The sequence below is a fragment of the Dipodomys spectabilis genome, unplaced genomic scaffold (genome assembly GCF_019054845.1).
Source record: "Dipodomys spectabilis isolate Male_0828 unplaced genomic scaffold, ASM1905484v1 ptg000138l, whole genome shotgun sequence".
NCBI classification, from domain to species: domain Eukaryota; kingdom Metazoa; phylum Chordata; class Mammalia; order Rodentia; family Heteromyidae; genus Dipodomys; species Dipodomys spectabilis.
Genome location: NW_024870815.1, coordinates 4,433,456 through 4,458,184, shown reverse-complemented (window position 1 = coordinate 4,458,184; position 24,729 = coordinate 4,433,456). Strand labels below are relative to the sequence as shown.

The window sequence follows — 24,729 nt, the reverse complement described above, 5'->3', positions numbered from 1 at the left end:
ATGTGATTCATTAATTAGTATTCAAATGTTGGCCTTTGGTAACTCCATAAATCCTCCTTGCTATAGTATGTAATTACTTTTATACACTGAGTTTAATTTGCTAATGTTTTGTTTAGGTTTATGTTTTGTTGTTGTTTCTACATTCATAAGTGATATGGCCTGCAGGTCTTACAGGTCTTGCCTGATTTTGGAATTAGAGAATGAGTTATGAAATATTCTCTCTGCTTCTATAAGTTATGAAATATTCTCTCTACCTCTATATTTTGGAGAAGACTATATAGAACTGGTATAATTTCTTACTTGAGTGTTTTGTAGAATTAACTTCTGAGCCTATGCTTTTGGTTTTATTATTGTTACTTCAGTTTTTTTCAATATACAGCCCTATTCAAATAACCTATTTATGAGTTTTGGCAAATTCAATTTTTGTAGAATTGTCCAGTGTCATCTAGATTGTGATTGAGTTTTCCATAATATTTATTTACCTTTTTAATGTCCATGGCATCTTTTGTTTGTTTTCTGTGCCTTTACTGGAACTTTAACTCAGGGCCTAAACATTATCCCTTACATACTTCATTCCAGGCTGGCGCTCTACTACTTGGGCCACAGCTCCATTTCCAGATTAGGGATAAGAGTCTCATGGATCTGACTAAACAGTTTTATATCTTTGAAAATAAAACTATAAACACAAAATCAATCTATGCCACTGAAATCTCACATTGCTCATCTTCTAAACCAACAGGTATATCATGGCCACAAGGAAAGAAATGTTGCAAATTAATATAAGTACTAGTTAAAATAGAAGAAAAACAAAGTGATATTATTAATAAAAAATGTTTAGGGGCTGGGAAGGTGGCTCAGTGGTAGAATGTTTGCCTTGCATGTATGAGGTCCTGGGTTCGATTCCTTATCACCACATAAGCAGAAAAAGCTGGAAGTGACACTGTGGCTCAAGTGGTAGAGCACTAGCCTTGAGCTGAAAAGCTGAGTGACAGTGCCCAGGCCCGGAGTTCAGGCCCCACAACCAGCAAAAAAAAAAAAAAGTTTAAGTATGCTATAAAACTTTATTCATAGAAATAAATTCTTACTGTATGCCTATACTTCTCCTTTTAAACTTGTTGGATGGCCAACAAGATCATGTAATTCTACCAATATTTCTCCTTTACTAGAAAATTATCAATGAGTATTTATGCTAAAAGAATAATTAAAATGTTAAAACTTCTACAAACTGAAAAGTTTATTTAACATGAGAATATAAGAGTATGAAACATTAGGACACAAAATGCATCCTTTATTTTCTAATCTTCATTCTCTCATCTATCTATCTATCTATCTATCTATCTATCTATCTATCTATCTATCTATCTATCTTCTTCCCCCATCCAGCTGGAAAATAACATACATCAAAATGGATTACATATATGAGTAAAGGAAAAAAAATGTTTTTAAATGTTTAAATCATTTCTTCACAAATTCCTAAATTCCTCCTGACAGGGCATCAACTCTAACACTGTCTAATACTCCACCCAAGGCAGCTAATGATATAGTCTTCCCTCACCAGTTCACTTGTGTCTGTCCCAAAGCATGTGCTCTCAATAAGTTGACCTTGCCAGACAAAGAAATATTGTTGAGGGATAAACCAATCACCTGCCTTTCTTCAAGAACCCCCAGTACCTCAGATATAGATCAAGAATATTCTAACTGCTAAAACATTCTCTGTTATAAGCCAGTCAAGGAGACTGAGGAAGAAAGGAAGGAAGAGACAAATGTTTTCTTCTGAATTTCCTCATCAATCAATGAGAGCATTTTATCCTCCATTTTAACATGTTCACCATATATAAGAACTCTGCAAATTTTATGAATGTAAATTCTGTTGAGATTCTAAGAGAATGAAAGAAATAGAAGATAGATTATTATTTCTGTTTTGATGATCCAACAATTTGGAAGAATTGTTATCATCTAGGTCTAAATTCCTGTTAATTAACTTTGTATGAAACTATGACTGGTCCAATTTTCTGTTAGGATGTGCAGCTAACCATAACCTTGCTGATAGATTACTCACTAATGTATTTTACACCTGTCACTGGTTAACGATGGTAACTTCAAGGCCACTTCTTTTACCTACCCCTGTGCTGAGGCTCTCCAGACATGGCATATGCTTTGGCAAGCAATGCACTCACTTCTCCAGTTTGGGGGCTGATTTCAGTGAATGAAGAAATACAGATAGAATGGGCCTAGAAGACACAAGAAACCAATGACATGATAAGAACAGATGACAGTGTTTCGCATGTAGTTTACATAGAATTGCTAGTTGAGAGCCAATATAGAGCTTACAGAATTTGATGAGAGATAAGCCTGAGTCCCAGCTCCTTGCTAATTCCTAGCTGTGAGTCCTGAGCAAGTCATTTTGTTAAGCAGAAAGCATATATGTTTCTTACTGCTTAGGATTTGGAAAGATTAAATGAATTGGTGTATGCAAATGCAATACTCATCACATGGTAAATTCTCAATCAGTAATAGCTAGTATTTCACAAGGTTTCCAAGCACCTGTCATTATAATCTAGGCACCATCTCAAAGGCTCGGTATCAAAGGCAGTCATCAGAAACCATGGATCTGAGAACCACACTTCTGGACCTCCAACCCCACTCAATCACTACAAGTATATAGAACAGGAGATGATTCCTGATCCTATTCAAATCACAACAGAAAATGGAGATAATAAAACAAGTGTCCCAAATAATTGTATATAATTGAATAAAACAATACATATAAAATGTTTAGAGCATCACCTGGCAATTAGTAAGCATTAAACAAGTATAAAATATAATTATTACTATTATTTGTGCTAATATAGAAGGACACAAGAGAGTGAAAACATCTATTCCATACCTACCAGCAAGAAAAGAACCGCCTCACCTCACCTTTCATAGGATGAAGTTTGTGAGACATTTCAAGGGCCTGAAAGGACAGTATATTGGACCAAGTCATAGAAAAGAGTTACTCTAAGTATAGACTGTAGGATGTGAGTTCAAATCTCTGCGTTGCCACTTGTTACCTATATAACTTCAACAGAAGTAATTATAACTCTTTGTACTTCTTATATCCTTAAGAGGAGACAAAATAATGATGCTACTTCATTGGGCTATTATATGGATTAAATGAATTAACACCTCCTCAAGTACACATTGTAAAAGCATTCCTAAGTTTTACCACTTATTTTTTGGTGGTGTTCATAAATACTGATGTTTATTGTTTTAACTCCTTAAGATCTGACCACTGAATTAAGAAAGCCTTGAATCCGGGGCTGGGAAGGTGGCTCAGTGGTAGAGCGCTTGCCTTGCATGCCTGAGGCCCTGGGTTCGATTCCTCAGCACCACATAAGCAAAAAGAAAAAAGCCGGAAGTGGTGTTGTGGCTCAAGTGGTAGAGCGCTAGCCTTGAGCTGAAGACCTGAGGGACAGCGCCCAGGCCCAGAGTTCAGGCCCACAACCGGACCCCCCCACCCCCCGCAAAAAAAAAGAAAGCCTTGAATCCAAAGCCTAGACTAGCTTTCTAGGCAAAGACTGCCCTGTCATCAGAATGGTATCCCTCATTTGCCTCCATGGCATGATGCTTATAATCTTGGACTGTCTAACTGTTCACAATGCCTTTTCTATAACATCTGTTTTCACATATATGGTTGGGCTGCATTGAAATTTTTCTGCATTTCTTTTTAATTTTATTTTATTGTAAAGATGCTGTACAGAGGGTTATAGTTACATGAGTAAGATAACGAGTACATTTGTCAAACATTGTTACCCCCTCCTTCGTTTTTTTCCCTACTATCCCTTCCCTCCCCCACCCTTACCCCCCTCCCCCCACAAGTTGTAAAGCTCATTTCCAAAATAGTGTCTTGTATCATTGTTGCAATGGGTCATCCTGTGTTTCAACATTTTGTTATTCCCTTTCCCCTCCCCTAATTAGATAAATGTATATACAAGATGTAGGGCACCAAAATCAAATACAGTGACAACAGGGGATATACCATAGGGGGAAGAACATACAAAAGAAACCAAAAAAATTACATAGTACATTAAAAACAACAACAAAGAAAAAAACCTCTTGTGTCCATATCTTGGGGTTCATTTCACTTAGCATCATCTTATATGATTATATGTACATAGCTTTTGAGCTTTTCTGCTCATCTGATAAGATTATCCTAGACATATAAATTATATATTATTATAAATTGTTACAAATAAAGGAAACCATGGGACCTATTTGGGGGGGGGGTTGGCTTACTTTACTTAATATGATTTTTTTCAAGTCTTTCCATTTCCTAACAAATGGGGCAATGTCATTATTTCTGATGGAAGAATAGACTTCCATTGTGTGTGTGTGTGTGTGTATCACATTTTCTTGGTCCCTTCATCTACTGAGAGGCATCTGGGTTGGCTCCATATCTTAGCTATGGTGAATAATGCTGCAATAAACATAGTTGTGCTGGTAGCTTTAGTATGTCCTTGTTTGTTATCATTTGAGTAAATGCTGGGTCATAGGGGAGCTCTGACTTCTCTGAAGAGGAAATAAGAATGGCCAATAGACACATGAAGAAATGCTTAACTTCTCTGTCCATAAAAGAAATGCAAATCAAAACAACATTGAGATTCTACCTCACCCCAGTTAAAATGGCTATAATCAAGAAATCTAATAGCAGCAGATGCTGGAGGGGATGTGGCCAAAAGGGAATGCTACTGCACTATTGGTGGGAGTGTAAACTTGTTCAACCACTCTGGAAAGCCAGTATGAAGGTTCTGCAAAAGGTTTTTCTACATTTTTATAAGAAATACAGTCATGTATTCTACTTGTGGTTTTGGAACATAATAGAGCCACAATAGGACAATCCTATTTAGAAGAGAGAAAAAGTGAACTTAATAGCAGTTTGAAATACATGATATATAAATGCACCCTAAACTGTTTTCATAAGATAGAGTCAACATTCTTTCTTATGTTTTGTTTTGGTCTCTCCTGAGCATTTGTCAAGTAAACTCCAAGTTGAAATACCCTTTTGTTAGTTTAACCTTAGGTTTGTAAATACAACCTGCTAGATTGGCTTAAAGGAAATATGACAGCATTATAACAGAATGTTATGATTTTTCATCAAAAAGGCCCTCTGTGTTTGCTGGAGAGAAGTCCAGGCACCTTGATTTTTTTTTTGTCCTTGGAGTAGATTCACACATGGCTTCCTCCACAGACAGAGGAGAGAAGGGAATCTAGGAGGAGAAGTTCTGTCTACTGACAGGTCCCATAGCAGATTGCTTTGGGTTGATGATGAGCTCTTGTGTGGGTCTAGAAGGAAGTCAGGATAACATGGAACCAATCCTACCACTTTAGAAAGTCCAGAGTAATATGGAGTTGGGCCTATCCCCTTTTTTTCTGAGAAGCTCCAGCTTCCCTGGCCATTGTCACTGGGCCTCTGGCCTCCAGCTAATGCACTAACCTGCTTTAAATAACGGATGGCTTGCCCATGGTTCTTTCTCAGCTGTTCCATCTGAGCTATTTCCACATAGAGACTGATCAGATCTGACGTGCTATCCCCCTCAGCAGCAATAACATCATCAATTGCCCTTTCAAAGTATGATAGAGCAAGGTTTAATCTGTGGATGGCCAAGGAGGCTCTACAAAAAAAAAAAAAAAGTGGAAAGTCACAGAGAGGTCACTTACTTTGCAGACACATAAGGATTTAACTCTTAAGAACTAAAGAATTTGGGCTCAATAGGCCAAACTCCTGGGTGGTTGACTCAAATTCCAGTCTTGCTGTAAGTACATTCTTACCCACCAGATTCTACTGCCAACCATCCATTTAAACTATTTCAATGTTTCACTATCATCTAAACTTTAATTTTTAAAAAGGCAAATGGAAAAACAGTACCCGGCAATTCACAAGATGGGATGATTTACTCATAAACACAGGCTTTCTAAAATCGAAATGAAATTTTATTACCTCTGGTTTTCTCCATCAAACCAATGGCATTTTTGCATTATTCAATTCAGTTTAGTTTATATCTCCTCAGTTAAAGATGAGAGAAGACAGAGGAAACATTGTAAATTGGTTAAATGAATTATAGTACATCATATATTAAAACGCTTCACAGAGTTGTGTTTTCTTTTGAGATTAACAATAATATGGAAAGAGACTTCAGATGGACTAGTTGAAAAAAATGAGGCATAAAGCCATACTCAAGATATTCTGAGATTCGGTGGTAGAATGCTTGCCTTGCATGCATGAGGCCCTGGGTTCAATTTCTCAGCACCACATAAGCAAAAAAAAAAAAAAAGCTAGAAGTGGTGCTGTGGCTCAAATGGTAGAGTGCTAGCCTTGAGCTGAAGAGCTGAGGGACAGTGCCCAGGCCCAGAGTTCAGGCCCCACAACCAACAACAAAATAAAATCTGAGATTACAGAAATGATCAGATAGATGAGTCATTGGATGGATACATAGAATACAGAGAGAGAGAGAGAGAATAGAGCCAAATGTTTATAACGATTAATGTTGGGTAGTAGTATTACAATGGCTTTTTTTTTCTTATAGGTATACCTGTATCTTCAAAGTTTCCACAACTAAATGAAGAATATAATCTCTTTTCTATTTTCATTTGTTTGCGCCAGTAGAGCAAGCTGAGCTGGATATATATATATATATATATATACACACACACACACACACACACACACACACACACACACACACACACATATACACGCATACATATATACACATATATGTATACACATACATATACATATACATGTATAGACATATGTATATACATGTGTGTATATGTATATGGTTGTGGGATTTGAACTCGGGCCTGGGCGCTGTCCCTGAGCTCTTCAGCTCAAGGCTGGTGCTCTATCACTTGAGCCACAGGGCCACTTCCAATTTTCTGGTGGTTAATTGGAGATAAGAGTCTCAGGGATTTTCCTGCTTGGGCTGGCTTTGAACCACAATCCTCAGATCTCAATCTCCTGAGTAACTAGGATTACAGACGTGAGCCACTGGCATCTGGCTTTTGAGCTGGTAATATTAAGAGCAGATGAACGTGGAGTGGCTAGAGTTAAAAAAATGTCCAAGGGAAGAGAAAGGGAGAGGCTGTGAAGACTCAAGACTGTGAGAGTTGAATGCCATGGTCACTGGGGGAGGTCCAGAGAGTCATTAAGGGTTAGGAAACAAAGCCTCCAGTATCTGAAATTTAGGAGCCAGGTCTATAGCTGCAGGGTGAAGTACCAGTAACATTCAAATCCCAAAGCAGTATGCTTCTAAGTTGAGCACCTAGATAGAAGTCTCTGGCTTTGAAAGCTTAGTTCAATAGCCTCTAGATCTAAGGGCCAAACACCATAAGTCTCTGGGTTTGAAAAACCAATCTTGAAGCCTCTGGTATTCAAGAACTCGGGGATTTCCAACATGAAGGAAGTTACTTGCTTATTTGTGATTTCCTCTCACCTCTCCATAATCACCTTGGGACTCCAAGAAGGGCAGATCCATTTTGTGAGAAAACCAAATGCCCGCTCTGCCCCAGACAAATAATAACTTCTTATCATGACTAGACACCATCCAATATCCAAGGAATACCTTTGACTAGGACCACCTAATGATACATACTTCTGGCTGCTTCCTCCAACTCTTCTCTTACTTAAACTTAAAAACGTATGCCAGTATCCTGAAGGCAATTTCAAGAGAATTTCAGGGTCACTCAGCCTCCTTGTCTCCTTTACACTGCCACATTCAATTAAGTCTCTTTCCTCTGTCATTCACCACTGTTCATTTTTAACTTGATGTGCCGTTGAATGAATTGATTTAATTGAATGAGATACATTAGGACAGTAATCATAATAGTGTCTAGTATGTAGTTGTATCTAGTAAGCATTCCAACATTTCGAACAGTACATGCAAAAAATGGATATTGTGGAAAAAAATGAATGGATAAACATTTTAATTCATTCTAAAAAAGGAAACAAAGCTTTCTTTTACATAAGGCAGAAAAACTTTTAACTACAGCTCTGTGTGACAGCAGGAGGCAATTTTTAGATTCTACTATACGGTCCTATGGACTTAAGTCAATAATTTTATTTAGTTATGGACATTCCAACATCTCCCCCCCATTTCCCATTTGACTTCTAGATTCAGTTTGTTTAGAGGAGGCAGATGTAACACATGTGCTTCATTTACTTACCATTCAATCATCTTATGGTTTTACAAACAGACTTGCTTTCTAGGATATAAAGATACTTTAAAAATCTAAGGAACAGTAAACTCTTCATTTTTTTTCTGATAATCTGATGGGCCCACTCTTATTTCTAATTATTCCAATTCTCAGAGGATCCTTAATTCAACTGAAAAACAGTTAAGACTTGTTCTAGCTTGCACGAATTCCATGAACTTTAGTTCCACTCAGAACAAAACTTTCCTTAAATCATACACGTGCTGTGCAATTTCCATGGCCTCCAATTGCCTATCTTCACTATTATCTGCTAAGTTGTTGTACTTCATGACTGAATTAAAAGACAATCCAGAAAACAAAACCAGCCAATCCTAGGATAAATATAAGAGAAAACTTAACAGTGTGCTGAGAATTAAGGAATTCGTATCATAGATCCAACTTAAAGCAGCTTTAGTCCCTAGTAGCATATCCTCCTCCATTTTGACTTAACAACCCCCATCTTAGTTCCTCAGCCCTTTCTCCCAAATCAGGTGACCAGATTAGACCTGAATGCAATTGTTAACTCATGGAGTCCAGTCACCTTCAGCTGCAGTAGAGGAACGCCTTCAGCCTAGACCTAACCACAATTGTTACAAATAGTAAATTCCACCTTTTCATTCCTGTCCCCTGGCCCTATAAAGATCTCCCCTTTTCAAGACAAGCATTATGTGGTGTTGCGCCTGGCCGGAAAGGCACAGCATTGTTAGTTTGCTGGCAATAAACTTTGTTGTCTGTCTATTTGGTGTCCGTGTGGTCCTCTGGCTGGAACTTCCAGCCCCCTTGCCCTCTTCTCTCTAGCAAGAGAGTTTTTTTCTGACTATTGCAATGGTGGTTGTGAACATTTAGTGGAACAGTGCAAAAATAGGTACACATTTGGTAAATATGAGCCTGTTTTATTATGTAAGCCCCTGGCTTTTTTTATTCTGAATAGTTTTCTGCCCTTATATAGAGGAACAAGACAACATGGAACTCCAGGCCTCCTCCATAAAAATTTTACTTTCTCTATGCCCAGATCTTACCTGCCCAAACCAATCGCTAGGTCTTTCTCTGTGATTGGCATTCCATAAATGTATCCCTTATTTAATTCTGTCAGTTCCTTCATGGTTGTCTCTGACTTCTGCAGATAGAAATAAGCTTCTTTTCCAGTGAAATAGTCAAGGCAAATGGCTACCACTCCACCAACACAGACATTGATAAGCAAACAAAAGGGCCTCAGGGGAAAGGAAGCAAGGCTGGAAAACAGGCATTTAACTAGGTGATCTAATCCCCACGTGTGTACGTCATCAAGAGGGAAGCATTCTCTGGAAAAAGAACAAGGCTCTGGGTTTCTAGTGCTGTAGGCCTGCAGTAGATGAAAGTTTGCAAGAAAGAACGGAAAATTTAAATTACATTAGATTTCCTGTAGAGACATTTACTACTTCATGACAGCAATTATTCACTTTTTCCCCAAGTGGTTTCACTAGAATAGGAAAAAAAAAGAGACTTTCTGGGTAATTCAGAAAATCCAAGAAAAGCAAGTTTTTGGCCAGAGGCAAACAGGAAAGAAAAACCCAGGTAATTCCCACCATCTTTCTATTCTTCTCATTTTCAATAACCAACCTCTCCCTCCCCCCCCCCCCCCCCCCCCCGGCCCCGCGACAGACAAGTGTATCAGAGGAAGGCCATGAATTAGGCTTTGTGAATTGCACAATAAAACCAAAACTGTAGTGGGGGAGGGGTAATATAGAGCAGACTCACATGTGATGTGCTCATGATAATTAACATTTCGTCACCGTTAAAAGCTATCAGAATTACAAGCTTCTTGAGGCAAGGCATTGCTACAGTTTAGGTTTTATGTACCCTATAAAGTCTATGTGGTAATGGTTTGGTTCCAGTTGTTATTTGGAGGTGGTGACAACTTTTGGAAGTGGGGCCTAGTAAGAGGCTAAAAGGAGAAGGCCTTTGAAGGAAATAATGAGATACCTGCCCATCCTCTTCTTTTCTCATTTGCTCCTTGGCCAAGAGCAAATAGTTCCATTCTGGCACATGTTCTTGCCATGATGTACTGCCTTGCTATAGGCACCAAAGCAAAGGAGCTAATAGATCATGCACTGGAACCCCCAAACTGGGCATCACACTATACTTTGTAAGTTGAATGCCTCAAGTGTTTGCTATAGTGTCAGAAAGCTAAGGAACATAGGCAAATACCACTATCTCCCAAAGATATGGAGAACTACTTTTGTCTACTTTGTTTGGCTTCCCATTTCACAGGAAGTGCTCTCCATAATATTTCCAGAAAACAAAAGCTCCACTAAAACTAAACTCTATTAAATCAGTGGGTTTGGGCTGCACATTATAACCACATGGGAGGCTTTCAAATATCTCAAAGAATGGATGTACCCCCAGGTCAACAGATCTACATCTCTAAGGTGGAACCCACACAGTAGCAATTCTGAAAGCTCCCCAAAGAATTAGAAGGTGCAGCTTAGTTTGTCAAACTGCTTTAAATTACGAACCCATTCTCCCCATTCCTACACATCTCTATTATGAATACTGATGTTTAATGCTCAATGAAAAGCAGATCAGACTCAGGAAATTAGCACCTAGCAAGAAGATGTGTTGCTAGTGAGATCCTTTCTAGGACTCCACTCCACATTTACATGAGGAAGATAAATGCTGCTGCAGATGGAGAGAAAGCACCTAGTAGAGGGTCTGCACAGCTACCAAGATTCTGTGTCTTCTTCTCCTTCCCTCCCATGTATGACATGATCCATCTGTCATATGTGGACCAGAACCCCAATCACCAGACCCATCTGGGAAGGAAAGGATATCGTTTCTGTAGGAGCCAGGCCATGCCCAGTGTGTAGTAGAGCAGTACCAGAGCTCCCAGGATTTCTTTCTCCTCCTCCTCCGAGGCCATGTTTCCCTTCAGGGCTAATAGTTTGTTCTTAGCTGACTCAGCATGTTTCTTGGCCTGAGCTGGGAAACCTGGTGAAGAGAGAGTGGGAAGCAAGAAGGCAGACATTGAGGAGGTGTGTTCCAAAGCCATTCCTGGAAGCGGAGAAGGCAAGCAGTGTGGTTATCATAATAGTTGTCAGTTTAAGTTCCAAGATCTGGCTGTGAAGCAGAATTTATCTGGATGCTTATTTAGAAACACAGATTCTTAGGCCTAATCCTAGAGTTAGAATTCCTACAGAAATGGGCCCAGGAACTTCTATCTTCTTTTTTCTCTTTTCTTTTTTTGTGCCAGTCCTAGGCCTTGAACTCAGGGCCCTGGGCATTTGTCCTTGAGCTTTTATGTTCAAGGCTAGTGCTCTGCCACTTGAACCACAGCCCCACTTCCAGGTTTTGGTTGTTAATTGGAGATAAGAGTCCCATGGGCTTTTCTGAAAGGACTGGCTTTGAACAGCAATCCTCAGAACTCAGCTTCCTGAGTAGTTAGGACTACGGGTATGAGCCATTGGGACCTGGTGAAGAACTCCTATCTTAAACCTCAGTGATCCTTAGGAAGCTCTCCCAGCAGGGAGAATTCCACTTTTCAATTCTACTGTTGCCATGGCAAAGTTTCCCCATGCTTCAAATGGCAAATGACAACAAATAATTATAGACGCTCTCCCTTACCAAGCACATGGAGATAGTCCAGAAACAAACTATGTTATGCCATATAATGTTATCCTTTGAGCTTTCTGCAAAAGGCACTCTATAAATACAAGGGCTTATGAGTACAATTACTTCCATCTGGGAATTTTTTTCATCCAAGATGAAGCTAGTGATACTAATTGCACACACACACACACACACACACACACACACACACACACACAAATCTAATTTCTAAAAGCAGTGTGTTCCTTCACTAAGAAGACAAAGAGAATGTCAAACAAAACCCCAGCTAAAGAAAGCTGGTAGAGGGTTTCCCCCTGGTCTTTCAGGCAAAAGCTGGTGCTCCTGAGCACTTAATTCAAGCTAACAGAGGCAGACTTAAAACTACCCAATTTATAGAACTACAGTCTCATGTTCTGCCCCAGCTTATACGGATGCAGCTGAACCAACAGGACACACTAACCTGGTTTTATTCTACTATACTAAAAGCAATGACTGTTTTTCACTTTGGGCCCTCTCTTTGGGGACTGGGGAAACAACAGCTAGGGACTGATAAACATTCACTTCTGCCATCTAGGCCCACAGGGCTTCTCTGCTCACTTCACACCCCTGGCCCAGGTCCTACCCAGATTGCCTTGATTTTAGCCCTTGAAGTTTGGCTTCACAGCCTAGGTGCAAGTCTAGGACAACAGAGATCATTCAAAATGAGTTGGCTTTGATGCCCTGCAGCCTCCTGTGTTCTATGTGCAGGATCTCTTAATGAGTTACAACCATGAATGGGAACAAAGCCTTCTTTGCAAGAGCTCTAAAGTAATTCTGAAGCCAATTAGTTTCTAAGATACCTTTTCCATACAGATCAACTGAGATGGAAATGAACTTGGATAGTGAGAGTGAGGGCAAGGATCTATTACATAATAGGTAACTGGCCCTTAAATTGCCTTGGGTCAATTCCTAAAAGTCACTAGCATTACAAACACAGAGGTCTGAGAAACAGAATAAGCAGAAGTGTGTGTGTGTGTGTGTGTGTGTGTGTGTGTGTGTGTGTGTGTGTATGCATGTGTGCATATGTGAGCATACAAGGGTGTGTACGTGTTTGTACATGAGGTCTGGGAGATTATAGGAGTGTTAGGAAAGGTATGAAGACCAGTTTGCCCGAAGAGGCAGTTTGAGTGCAAAGACATAAAAAGTGTGTGCTGGAAATATAAGATAAAGCATTAGCTGCCAGTCCGCTAGTCTATCTAGACTTACGTTCATGTCTCTCCTGTGCTTCAGAGTGGTCTTATGAACTCCATCAATGTTCCACTTTCACAAAAATCTTAAAATTCTCTTGCCTAAAATCTTACTGCGTTTTTCCTGTAAAATTATCTTCACTTGAATTGTCTACCTGGTCTAGCTACCCTCTTATTTCCACTATCTCTTTCTATATAAAATATTTAGAATATTCAGCCTAGTCCAGGCATGATGGAACAGGCCTATATCCACAAGTCTGAGGCAGGAGAATCCCATCTAGTCTAGATAACAAAACCCTGTCCCTACCAACCAACCAACTGAAAAATAGGTACCATAGTCTCAAGTCCCTATTCCTTTCATTCATCCCTGTGGTCTGGCTTATGTATAAACTACTATGGAGCAACTGTTCTCCTGAGGACACTAGGCCTTAATGTTTACATATAGCCATAGTTCCTCAGACCCCAACCTGGCTTCAGCATCAGACATCCTTAGGTACAGAACCAACCTGATTCTCTTTACAACTCTTCTCTAACTGGTTCAATGCTAACTCTTTTTCCCCCGATCCTTCCATCAACAGATCCATTTTCAAAGTCTTCCAGTTTGCTTTCTCTCATTGCATCTCAGAAGTTCCACCAACTTCTGTAACATCAATGTTGACCTCCAAAGCCCTTTCTATCAATTGCACAATACTGACTTTCCCTCACCTGCTAGCATAGTTAGGCACTCTCCACAGTAAGTTTTTGGAGGACTTCACATTATATTCCCAGTATTTCACTTAGACAAGTTTCTCACTAAGTACTCTTAGACTGTTTATTGAAAGACATCAACCTCTGACCTTGACCTCTGTATCCTGATTCTGGAAAAGCCCTAGGAGAATAAGGAAAACAGGTCTGGTGGCTATAAAGCATGCATGCGTGTAATGAGGCATGAACACATGAATTCCTATGGTCTGTCCACATGGAAGGCTAGCTAATGTAATTTCCCTCATTTTAAAGCAGACACAGGACTGATGACAAGAAAATTAAAATGTACAAGACTAACAACAAGAAAATGAACTAGACTTTACAAGTGCTTTATTCCTCTCAAAAGTTTGTAATTTTTTAGAAATGTAACTTTATTGCTATTAGTAAGGTGTATCATCATTTCTTTTTTGGACAATGTTTCTACTTCACTTATTTTTTAGAATTTATTCTCTATTCTTTATTTCTTTTTTTTTTGCTTTTTTGCTTTTGTTATGTTTTTTATTGTAAAAATACAGAGGGGTTACAATTACATGAGTAAGACAATGAGTACATTTCTTATCTAGCATTGTTACCTCTTCCTTTATTTTTCCCCTATCATCCCTTCCCTCTCCACCTCCCCTTCCTTCACTTTTTAAAGCCTGAATTGTTTTATTCCATGGATCAGATACTATCAAATATTTAAGGTTAAAAACTTGGTAATAATACTTCACTTAACCAGGAGGCTGTTTCTCTTGACTAGGAAAAAAGACAAAAACCAAAACAAAAACTCTTCTCTCTCTCTTGCTGTCAAGACAAAAATCTCACTATAAAAATCAAGTTGAGGGGCTGGGAAGGTGGCTCAGTGGTAGAGCGCTTGCCTTGCATGCCTGAGGCCCTGGGTTCGATTCCTCAGCACCACATAAGCAAAAAGAAAAAAGCCGGAAGTGGCGCTGTGGCTCAAGTGGTAGAGCGTTAGCCTTGAGCTGAAGAGCTGAGGGACAGCGCCCAAGCCCAGAGTTCAGGCCCCACGAGGATCAAAAAAAAAAAAATCAAGTTGACCTGAACCTCACTACGTAGATCAGGGTAACTCAAACTCCTGAGCTTCCTGTCTCAGTCTCCTGGGTGCTAGGATTACAGGTATGCATCACTGTCAGACATTTTTCTAACTTCTTATCTCAAGTGTAATTCTTTATTACTATAAGAAAAACTGTGATTTAAGAAGAAAAGGTTATAAACACCATCTTTTATTTTGACTCAGCTTAGAATCTAATTGGAAGGCACATGAAGAAGTCACATGATTGACTATGGAAATGGTAGATTTCAGAAGATACAGGCCAAGTTCCTTGTACAGACCTACCACAGTTCTCTTCTATCTCTTCCAGAAAAAGCCATTTCTAGCTTTGTGCCAGGTTTAGACAGATCTCCCGCTTAAATGTCTTCCTCTACTGTTCAGTTGCCCTCGATTTGAGTCTGAATTCCAGCAAAAATTTTAGTCCCAGGGCCCAGGAAGTCTTCTTGTCCAGGCTAAACCAAGTATTAGCAATTGCTAATTGCCAACATCATGGATGTCTGTCTCTCTAATCCTTACTTTACTACCTGCAACTGTAGAACACATGCTGCACTTCATTTTGAAACCCTCTCTCCAAACAATTCCCTGTTAACTTTTCAGTTCACTTTCTCTGGGTCCTCTTTTACTACCCATCCCTAATGCTATTGTTTCCAGGTCTTATGTCCTTTGTCCTATTGCCTTTTCTTTTGGCACTTAAAAAATCAATGTCTTTCTACACACTTATTTTGGTCATACTCATCCATACTCTTCAACTTGTTCCTATGTGCTAATCCCTTCCAAATTGTTCTTTTCTTATTTTCAGGTCTGTTTTTCAGTTCCTAACAACATCAAAAAACATAGAATTGACCTATCTGCCTGAACTTCTCCATTGACTCAAATTTTTCTCCCCTTTTTCTTTTCCTCTCTTTTCTTTCCCTTCCTCTCCCTTCCCTTTCCCTTTCCTGTTGGCTACTTTTTTTTCTTTCTTCTTTTCTTACCTTTCTCCTTCCTTTCCTTTCCTCCCACCCTGCTCAGCCTCCCTCTCCATAACCCTTAACTCCCTCCCTCTCTCCCTCCCTCCCTTCCTTCCCTTCAGGGTCTTGTACATGGAAAGCAGTATGCTCCATCACTGAACTACACCATCTACCCCCTGCCCACTTAGCTCAATGTCCAGGTCATACTCACTTCCATTTCAACTCATTTTGTTTCCAGTCCTGAGCACTATCCCTGAACCTCTTTATGCTCAAGGCTAGCCTCTAATACTTGAGCCACAGAGCCACTTCTGGCTTTTTCTGAGTAGTTAACTGGAGGCAAGAGTCTCATGGACTTTCCTGCTCTAGCTGGCTTCAAACCATAATCCTCAGAGCTCAGTCTCCTGAGTAGCTAAGATTACAGGAATAAGCCACAGGCACCCAAGCCCATTTCAACTCTTGTCGGTACCTCTCACTCTACATTGAATTAGTCTCTATATGTTACCAAGTCTACATTTGAAGTTTATGTGCCAACTGTCACCGTCAGTGCCTTTACTGGCTGTCATCTTGGAAAGATTAATGGCCTAATTGTTCTTTACCTCTATCAGTAAAAGCCAGAGTGTCTCATTTTACACACAAACTACCACTTCTTTTCAAATCCCTTTGAAATTTCCCAAATTCTTTGATATCTGGACCCCAATTACCTTTTCAGTATGATTTCCAGGGATAACCTGTCTGTTCTAAAGTGTCTTCTGTTCTACTCATACCTAAGCAGAGGGCAGTCTAGAATACTCTAGAATACTCCTACTAACTCTTGTTTCAGAAATGTGTTCTTGACTCAATCTGTTGATAAATACATACTAAACTTCTACAACACAGTTTCTGCTCTTACAAAGCTTTCCCTTGGGTTCCAGGATTCCAATTTGAACAAAGGAATTCCATCTTATACTAGAATACCTTCCAGAAAAATCTCCTCTGTTGGGGGTAAGCCTCTACCTGCCTTTTCCCTATCCATGATGTTGTCTCCCCGTGCCCCCCCCCCCCCGGCACTGTGGCTCGGTGTCTCCTTCATAAACTAAGGACTAAAATACTCACTCCCTCCAAGTGTTATTAAATAAATAAAACTACCTTGCCATATGAAAAATACCCAGTAGTAATCCTCATCACCTTTAGTGTCTTTCTTACCAAGATTACTATGTGTCTTAACCATGGGCTCTCCCTTTCTCTTGCTGAGGGACAGGTGGATGCCCTCCCAGTCATCCTCAACCCCACCAGCTCCATTCACCTTCACAGACTGCCCTGCCTAGACTCCGCTGGGGGAACCAAATACCTCTCAGTGTCAAGTATCCATACGCCAGGTTGACCAAAGCCTGTGCACACTTCCAGTGTTCTTGCCCAAAAACAATCCGAGAAAGGATAACACATCGAATCAGTTCCTTGTTTGCTTGGGTATTCTGTAGAAAGCAAAAATTTTTAAAAATGTTTATGCTGTTAAAAAGGTAAAAAGTATCTCTCCTCAATAGAAGTTAAAAATGAATGTCATCTTTTTTCTTCTCATTCCTCCCCATGACACATCTGGTCCATCCATTTATTTGGCTCCATCTCATTCCTATTTCCTATAGCCAAGTTCTGTCTAAGTACCTAGTCTCAACTGTCCACATCTATAATCTGGCTGGACATGATAGCCACTTACTGCTGCTACGCTAATTCACCATACTAGATTTCATGTACTAGCCACAATAATTTCTTTTAATTTTCTATCACGAAAAAATGTCACTGACAATATGGATATGAACCACTATGGTTAAATCCTATTTTGGAGCTGTATTCTTCCTCCAGACACCCTCCTCTTCTACTGTGTTGAAGCAAATCAAAGACTTTATATTACTTCATGTATACATTTTTGTAAGTATTTCTAAAAGATATGGAATTATAAAAAACAAAATCATTGGCTCAGCACAATATTAACAGTGATTTTTTTCTTTTTCATTGTTATTAGAAAGGTGCTATACAGAGGAGTTACAGTTACACATGTCAGGTAATGAGTACATTTCTTTTAGCACCATGTCACCCTTCCCCTTGCTCTCTCCCAGTTTTTCCCTCCTGTTGTATAGTTCATTTTCAACAGTGTCTAGTGAGTACTATTGCTGCATTTTTCACCCTTTAACAATGTTTTCTTAATATAAAACATCTCAGCTTTTAAATCTAGTATGTTAGTTTTTTGATGCCCACAGACTAAGTCAGTCTCTTGAGTCTCTGTTCATCTGAGGTTCCTTTTCTCTCTCTCATTTTTTTTCTCAGAAAACATTTGTTAAAGAATCTAGCTTGTTTGCTTTAGTATTTTGTGAGTGCATCATCATGGTATCACTCGACATGATCCACCACCACTCTGTTGTGCCTTAATTCTGTTAGCTAGCTTTAGAATTTTGTCTGATTTTAGCTTTGACTTTGTTTGCTTGTTGGTGTTATATGTAGCCCAGGCTGGCCTGGAACTCATCATTTTGCTTCAGATTCCCAAATTCCAGGATTACAAGTATGCACCACCACACCTAATTTATCCTTGAGTTTAGTTTTGACTACAACTATTACAAAAGTAGCGGGAGGGGGCACCTCTCTTCCATTAGAATATAATTAACACATAAATTAAATAACATATAGTTCTCTTTCTATTATTTGGATAATTCATAAAGTATTATAAAATGCTGATATCCTAATTTTATCATTCCTTCTTCAAATATTAGCTTGAAAAGTCCCTAAAGAGAAATGTCTCCTAAAAGTATAGTCTGTAATAGAAAGGCAAGACCCAGGATGAGTCTTTTTTCTCTTAAAATCTTCAAAATGGCCTCATGCAATGATGACTAAATGCTTTACTATGCTTATAAATTTCCATATTTTAAGCATATTTTATGTGTCATCATACTCTCTTGAAAGTATAAATTAAATCACATGATGGCCCTGTACAAAAACTTCCAACTTTCTGTTTTTAATGAAGTCCAAAGTCTTTACCATGATCTCCTAGGCTCTGCTTAATACGATATAATATAGGATGTTATATATATATCATATATCATATCCAAATTCCTCACCATACTTCATCTTCTACTTCCCTACTGTTCCTCTTATCCTCTCTAGTACAGCCACACTGATCAGCTATTCCTTCCTAAACAGGTCAAACTCATTTCTCTTGTTGTTGTTGTTGTTGTTTTGGTCAAAGTCATGGGGCTTGAACTCAGGGACTGGGTGCTGACCCTAAGCTTTTTTGCTCAAGACCAGTGCTCTGTGTCACTTTTAGTCACAGTGCCACTTCCACTTTTCTAGGGGTTAATTGGAGATAAGAGTCTCACAGACTTTCGTGCCAGGGTTGACTTTGACGTGCAATCCTCAAATCTCAGCCTCCTGATTAGTTAGGATTACAGGCATGAGACGCTGGCACCCAGTGGTCAAACTAATTTCTAATGCAGGGATTTTTTGTCTACTATTCCTCTCAAGTCACTTGACACACTCTTTCACTGATTGCATATTTCTGTTTCATTTTCATTTTTCACCACAGAGAGGCCCTTCTTGGCTACTTTTCTAAAATAGCTATCTGCTATTTCCTATTTTGCACTCATTCCTATCTGATATAATATATTACTTGTCTTTTCTGCTGGTTTCTATTAACTGTCTTCCCAACTCCTTGAGAGAAGTTTATTCTTCATCTCTATGGCCAGGGAATGGAGCAGGCACACACACAGTATTTGGTGAGTAAGTTCTATTAATAAGGAGGAGAATGATGGGCAAAGGTGGCTAAGATATCACAGAATTTCTTCCAGGCACTTATTTCAGTGACTTTACAAAAACGTGTGGTCTCCAGTAGTCAACAAAGCCAGGTGACTGTTTCCTGATGAGATGAAAAGACATTATGATATTTATTCATAACATTGCTTTCAGGAAGACTGCCAAGAGTCCCAAAATCCTACTCTGAGATTTAGAGAAATCCCAAGTTTTAAGGTCAGTGTTTAAGTGATTCAAATCAAAGTGCTATGTAATTGTAAATCACTGGAAGTTATATACAGGTATGGTGTCACATTGAGTTCAAGGATGACATTCTCCTGACTGTCCGTCTCCCACCTAACCTGATGAACTACATAGTACATGATAAGTTTTGATTCTAGAAATCTTTCTAGACTGGATGTAAACTAATGATAGGTCCAAACCAGCAGCAGCAGCCTGATTTTCCTTTGCAAGTTACTTGGGTAATTTACAAAGGTTAACTTACAAGTAGCCATCTAGAGAGATATCATATTCTATCATTGGCCTCTGAGGTACTCTCAGTTTATCTTGAGCTAGCTCCTTCTTTAATATACGTGTACTTTAAAATCATTTTTTCCCTTGAAAAAGAATGATCAGGAAGCCAGTGTATAAACTCCTCCCTCTGTGGATAAGTCATGCTCTGGAAGTGGGCTGGGGGCCTCTTTTCAAAGCATTGCTGTCTTAGAATCCTGGACTTTGAATACTCTTGTTCACACACTTGTTTGAAGACTCCAGTTGCATGTGCTTGACTCAGTCTTAGAAATGAAGACCTACCCCCTAGCCTTGTTAGGCCTGACTCAGTCCTCAGCTTAGCTTGATTACTCTTTGTGTGTGTGTGTGTGGTTCTAGAGCTTAACCACAGGGCCTGGGAGCTGTCCTTTGCTTTTTCCGCTCAAAACTGGCATTCTACCACTTGAACCACACAGTTCTACTTCCATACTTGGATGGTTACGGCAGATAAGAGACTCACAGACCTTCCTGCCCAGGCTAGATTTAAACCTTGATTCTCAGATCTCAGCCTCCTGAGTAACTAGGATTACATGTGTGAGCCATGGGCATTTGTTTGGCTACTCTGGTTCATGGCCTTGGGCCTTACTATTCGGTTTCTACCTTCTATACAAAAGGTAACATAGTGAAACCTTCCAGGAGACATAAAAAATATTTAACTAAGCCTAATTGAATGGCAATAGAACAAAGCAGGTGTTAATTGTTAGTGTAGAATATGGAACACAGACACTCCCAAGGAGGAACAGACCACAAGCCAGGGAGGGAGAAGGAGGGTAGACTGGCTTGGTAATTACCTTCTGCTTTGTTTTCTCGCTAACAATGAAATAAACATCTTCCTCCACTTGATATGCTTTATTTTACAGTGAAGGTGGAGTATCTCTATTTTTTTTTAATATTTCTGAAATTCTTTATTCCATGTACTTCTTAAAATTTTTTATTATTAAGTAGTTGTACAAGGAGGTTATGATTTTGTAGGTCGCATTATAAGTACAATGCATCTTGAGCAATATCATCCCTTTAGTGATTCTCTCCCATCTATCATATTTTTAATGGAAAATAAATACAAAGTACATTTTTTCTTGTTTACCATTTTTTCCTTAATCAGCTGAGTGATTTTCTTCTGGGACTGAGCTAATTTCTGTTTGGGAAGAGACATACAGTCAATGCCATCTTCTTCCTCAGTTCTAGACTCTTCTTCACTCTCTCTTGACTCACAAGTGAAGCATAACTCATCTGTTTGCTTGTGTGATGGGATCTTGTTTTGTTGTGACCTGTGGGTATGAAAGAAACATGAAGTCAGGATCCTCAAAAACAAATAGCACTGAAGGAATAGAGCTCCTCAGTGAAGGATGAGGCCATGTTTTCTAAATTAAACTTGAAAAAATAAAGCTAAGTGGTATACTCATGTCCCTCTCAGGCCTAGCGTCCAGGACAGCAATGTGGTGGCTCAAAGTAAATAAATTTGGTGAACCAGTCACTTTCATTAGTCACAGCTCTGCTGTTTACCAGACACATGGCCTTAAGCAAGCTGTTATTTCACCTACTTCATAAAATTAGGTCAATATAAAATTCAACATCTAGCTGATGAAGTTAAAGAAGATAAATGTGATACAACTCATCCAGTGTTGTAGTCTGCATTTGGTAGTATATTTCAATTCTGACTATGTTGGTTACCATATTGGAGATTGTATGCTGTCTCATAAAATACCTTGCGGTTAAGAGAACATTGACGTTAGTAAAATCTAGAGTTCATAGCAGAGTATGTTAAAAAGTATCGCATAATTACAGTATTTTCTACTAATCAGAATTAGTCTATATGGTGGCAACATATGGAATAAATTACAAGTTAGCAAAGGAGACTCATCATTCAGTCTCACTATTCTTTTTCTTACTCTCCTTTAAGAGATACTTCACTGGACAATATTATCTTACCACTTTGCTTGTCTTCATCTCTTTCCATTATTAGTAGTTTTTATATTATTATCTTCACATAATTGTGCAAAGGGGTTTCAATTTAATCTGTCCATTGACACTAGATTAGTTTGTGTGTATGAGTGTGTGTGTGTGTGTGTGTGTGTTAGCACATCATTTGTAAAGACACCAATGTTTAAAGTCCCTGCTCTTGAAGATTTTTGCTTTTGGTAATGTTTGAGGTAATTTTGGTTATCACAACTTACTAGTGCTAGTCGCATCTAGTGCTAGTCAGTAGAGGCCAGGGATGCTGCTAAACATCCTACAATGAGTAGTCAGTTACAATGAATAGCTCTTTAAAAAAAAGAGATATCCAACCCACTATGTCAGCTACACCAAAATTGAGTCCTGGTAAAGAGAAATGAAGCCAGATGATGTGCTTTTGGGGGTAAGAGTAGGAATAAGGTCAGGGGTTCAGGGCAGATAGAGGAGGAGGTGGGTGGATGAAGTCATAATATTCAATGTACGTATGTGAAAATGGAACTAGGTAAATTGAAGGGATGGTAGGTTTGGAAGAGATGGGGAAAATAATGAAAGGGATAATGTTGATCAACATGTACTCACAAACTGATATGCTGAAATGAAATTCTATTGAAAAATTACTTAAGGATAATAGTGAATAATAATAATAATAGTTATAATGGGCTCTGGACTCAGAATGCCTTATTATCAGTATCACTAACAGTAATTTCTTTTTTATTTAAACTCCTCAGTAAAATGTGGTAATGACAGGACCTCTCTCACAGGGTTTTCAGAGGACAAATACCTTGTGCCCAATCAACTTTATTATGATGTGAATTTTAAAATTAATTGTTTCATAAAACCTCATTTTCTCATTGAGTAGGTTACATGTTGTCAATGATTTTTTTTTTTAACCAGACTTGTTATAAAGAATCTATTTTCTGGAACATTAAATTTTTTACAGATAGGAAAGAATCTATTGGATTCCACTTTACATAAGTTGTAGAGACAAACAGATATTTTGGCATTGTTATTATTAAAACACGTAACAGAAATGAAACTTTCAGCATAATTATTATTTAAGCACATCACGGGAACTTTCTCTTCCAGCATGCATCCAAAGGCTCTTTACCAGGCTTGCCAGGAGAGACGGTTGTCATTGAGTTCGTTTGATGTCAAACAAGATTCCATGGTACTTACAGGTGAAAGCAGAAGTTCCAATCGGTGTCATTGGTAACAGTTGGAATGTAGATGGGGTTGGCTGGCATCTTCCTACCAAGAATCACATGTGAGTTTAACTTTATTTTTTTTTGGTTGTGGGGCTTGAACTGTTGAGTTTAACTTTAAAAATAATCTTAGAAGCTGGTACTATTTAGACATCAAATGATACCAACATTAAATAGTAGCGTCTAAACATTGAGTAGCATTGAATAGAAACTACTAGTATTAAAATGGTCAAATATAAGTCACAAAAATTATGTAAATTCAGGGTGGAGACTACTTGGAAGCAGAAATTAGAGGCCTTTGTTTTTCCTGCTTTCTGCTCCACATTCCTTCTACAGAATGCCTGGACTTAAAAGCAAATTAAATGAAATGAATATTTAAAAAACTCAAAAATCTTCTCCTTTACATCTTTTAGAACTTCCAATCTATGATTACCTACTCAACTCAAATCCTGGTATGCTAGAGGAGCCGAAGTAACCAGCTCTGTATTAAATGAAATACATCTAGCGTATTAATTCTCCTCTTCCTAGGAGCCATTGCATTGGAGTGAACCTTACGCATGGTGGAAAATATGATTTACAATTACCCACGTCTCAAGGCTAATCCTTTCTCTTACATCCACGGGGAATGCACATTTACTGAGCATCAGCATGTATTAAGCTGTTCCTCATTCGCCCATTTCACTCATTCCTTGGGGAGATCCAAGGAGCTTTCCTTGACCTATAATCCAGAATTAGAAGAGTTGATCAGTAATTTTTCTTTCTAAACCCTATTTTCAAAACTAGGGGTTCTGACCCCCTCAACCTCCCACATCCTAATGTTCCTAGAATATGTAGGATGGGCACATTGCTGCCTTGTCTCCCACAGAGGTTACTCTGTATGATTAAACCCTGCCTCCACGAGCCCCAATTCCTGGCCACTGTTACCATGGACATTACCCCTGAGGTTCCTGTGGCTGCAGATTGAGTTCTCTGTTGGACAATGGCTGAAAAGCCACGACCTGGGAACTAGCCTTCTAGCCTCCCTGGGCGGGGCTGCTCTGATACCCCCTGCAGGTAGCTTCAGAGTCCTGGCCTGGCAGACCTCCTTCCCTGTGCCACAAGGGTTATGTGGGGAAGCTAGACCTGCTGCGAGGTCTCCTACTTCAGCCCAGGATTCAGACAATGAGGTTGCCTTAGGAACAGAAAGCAGACACAGTAGCCATAGCAACCTGGGACGCGCCCTAGCCATCTGCAGCTTGCTGGGCTGTCCTATACAAGACTACATGTAGCCTGACTGGGCCCTGAACTTCCCTGGCTGCTCTGAATCTTCCTCACCAGGCTATTCCCTCTCCAAGGTGAAGATACAAGAAGGGAAGGAAAGATCAACTCCACCAAAAGATGAGAAGGACCCTGTATTTTTCAGAAGTGGTATTCAGTCACTAGCCTAGGCCAATCAGTCCAGTGTCTCGTGAGTATCCCTGTTGAATTGGTTCACCCTTTGTCCC

The 24,729-nt window shown here is 39.2% G+C and overlaps 1 protein-coding gene across 1 annotated transcript; it reads right to left on the bottom strand.

Annotated features, from left to right (window-relative positions):
• Positions 1-2,114: 2,114 nt before the first annotated feature.
• On the bottom strand, positions 2,115-23,290 carry Ttc23l (tetratricopeptide repeat domain 23 like). Its single transcript, XM_042690649.1, has 7 exons — positions 23,220-23,290; positions 21,175-21,358; positions 17,119-17,242; positions 11,046-11,202; positions 9,255-9,380; positions 5,477-5,654; positions 2,115-2,231 (listed from the first exon to the last, which is right to left on the bottom strand). The coding sequence occupies exons 1-7, from the start codon at positions 23,285-23,287 to the stop codon at positions 2,115-2,117; spliced, it is 954 nt and encodes a 317-aa protein (XP_042546583.1). The 5' UTR covers positions 23,288-23,290.
• Positions 23,291-24,729: the final 1,439 nt, after the last annotated feature.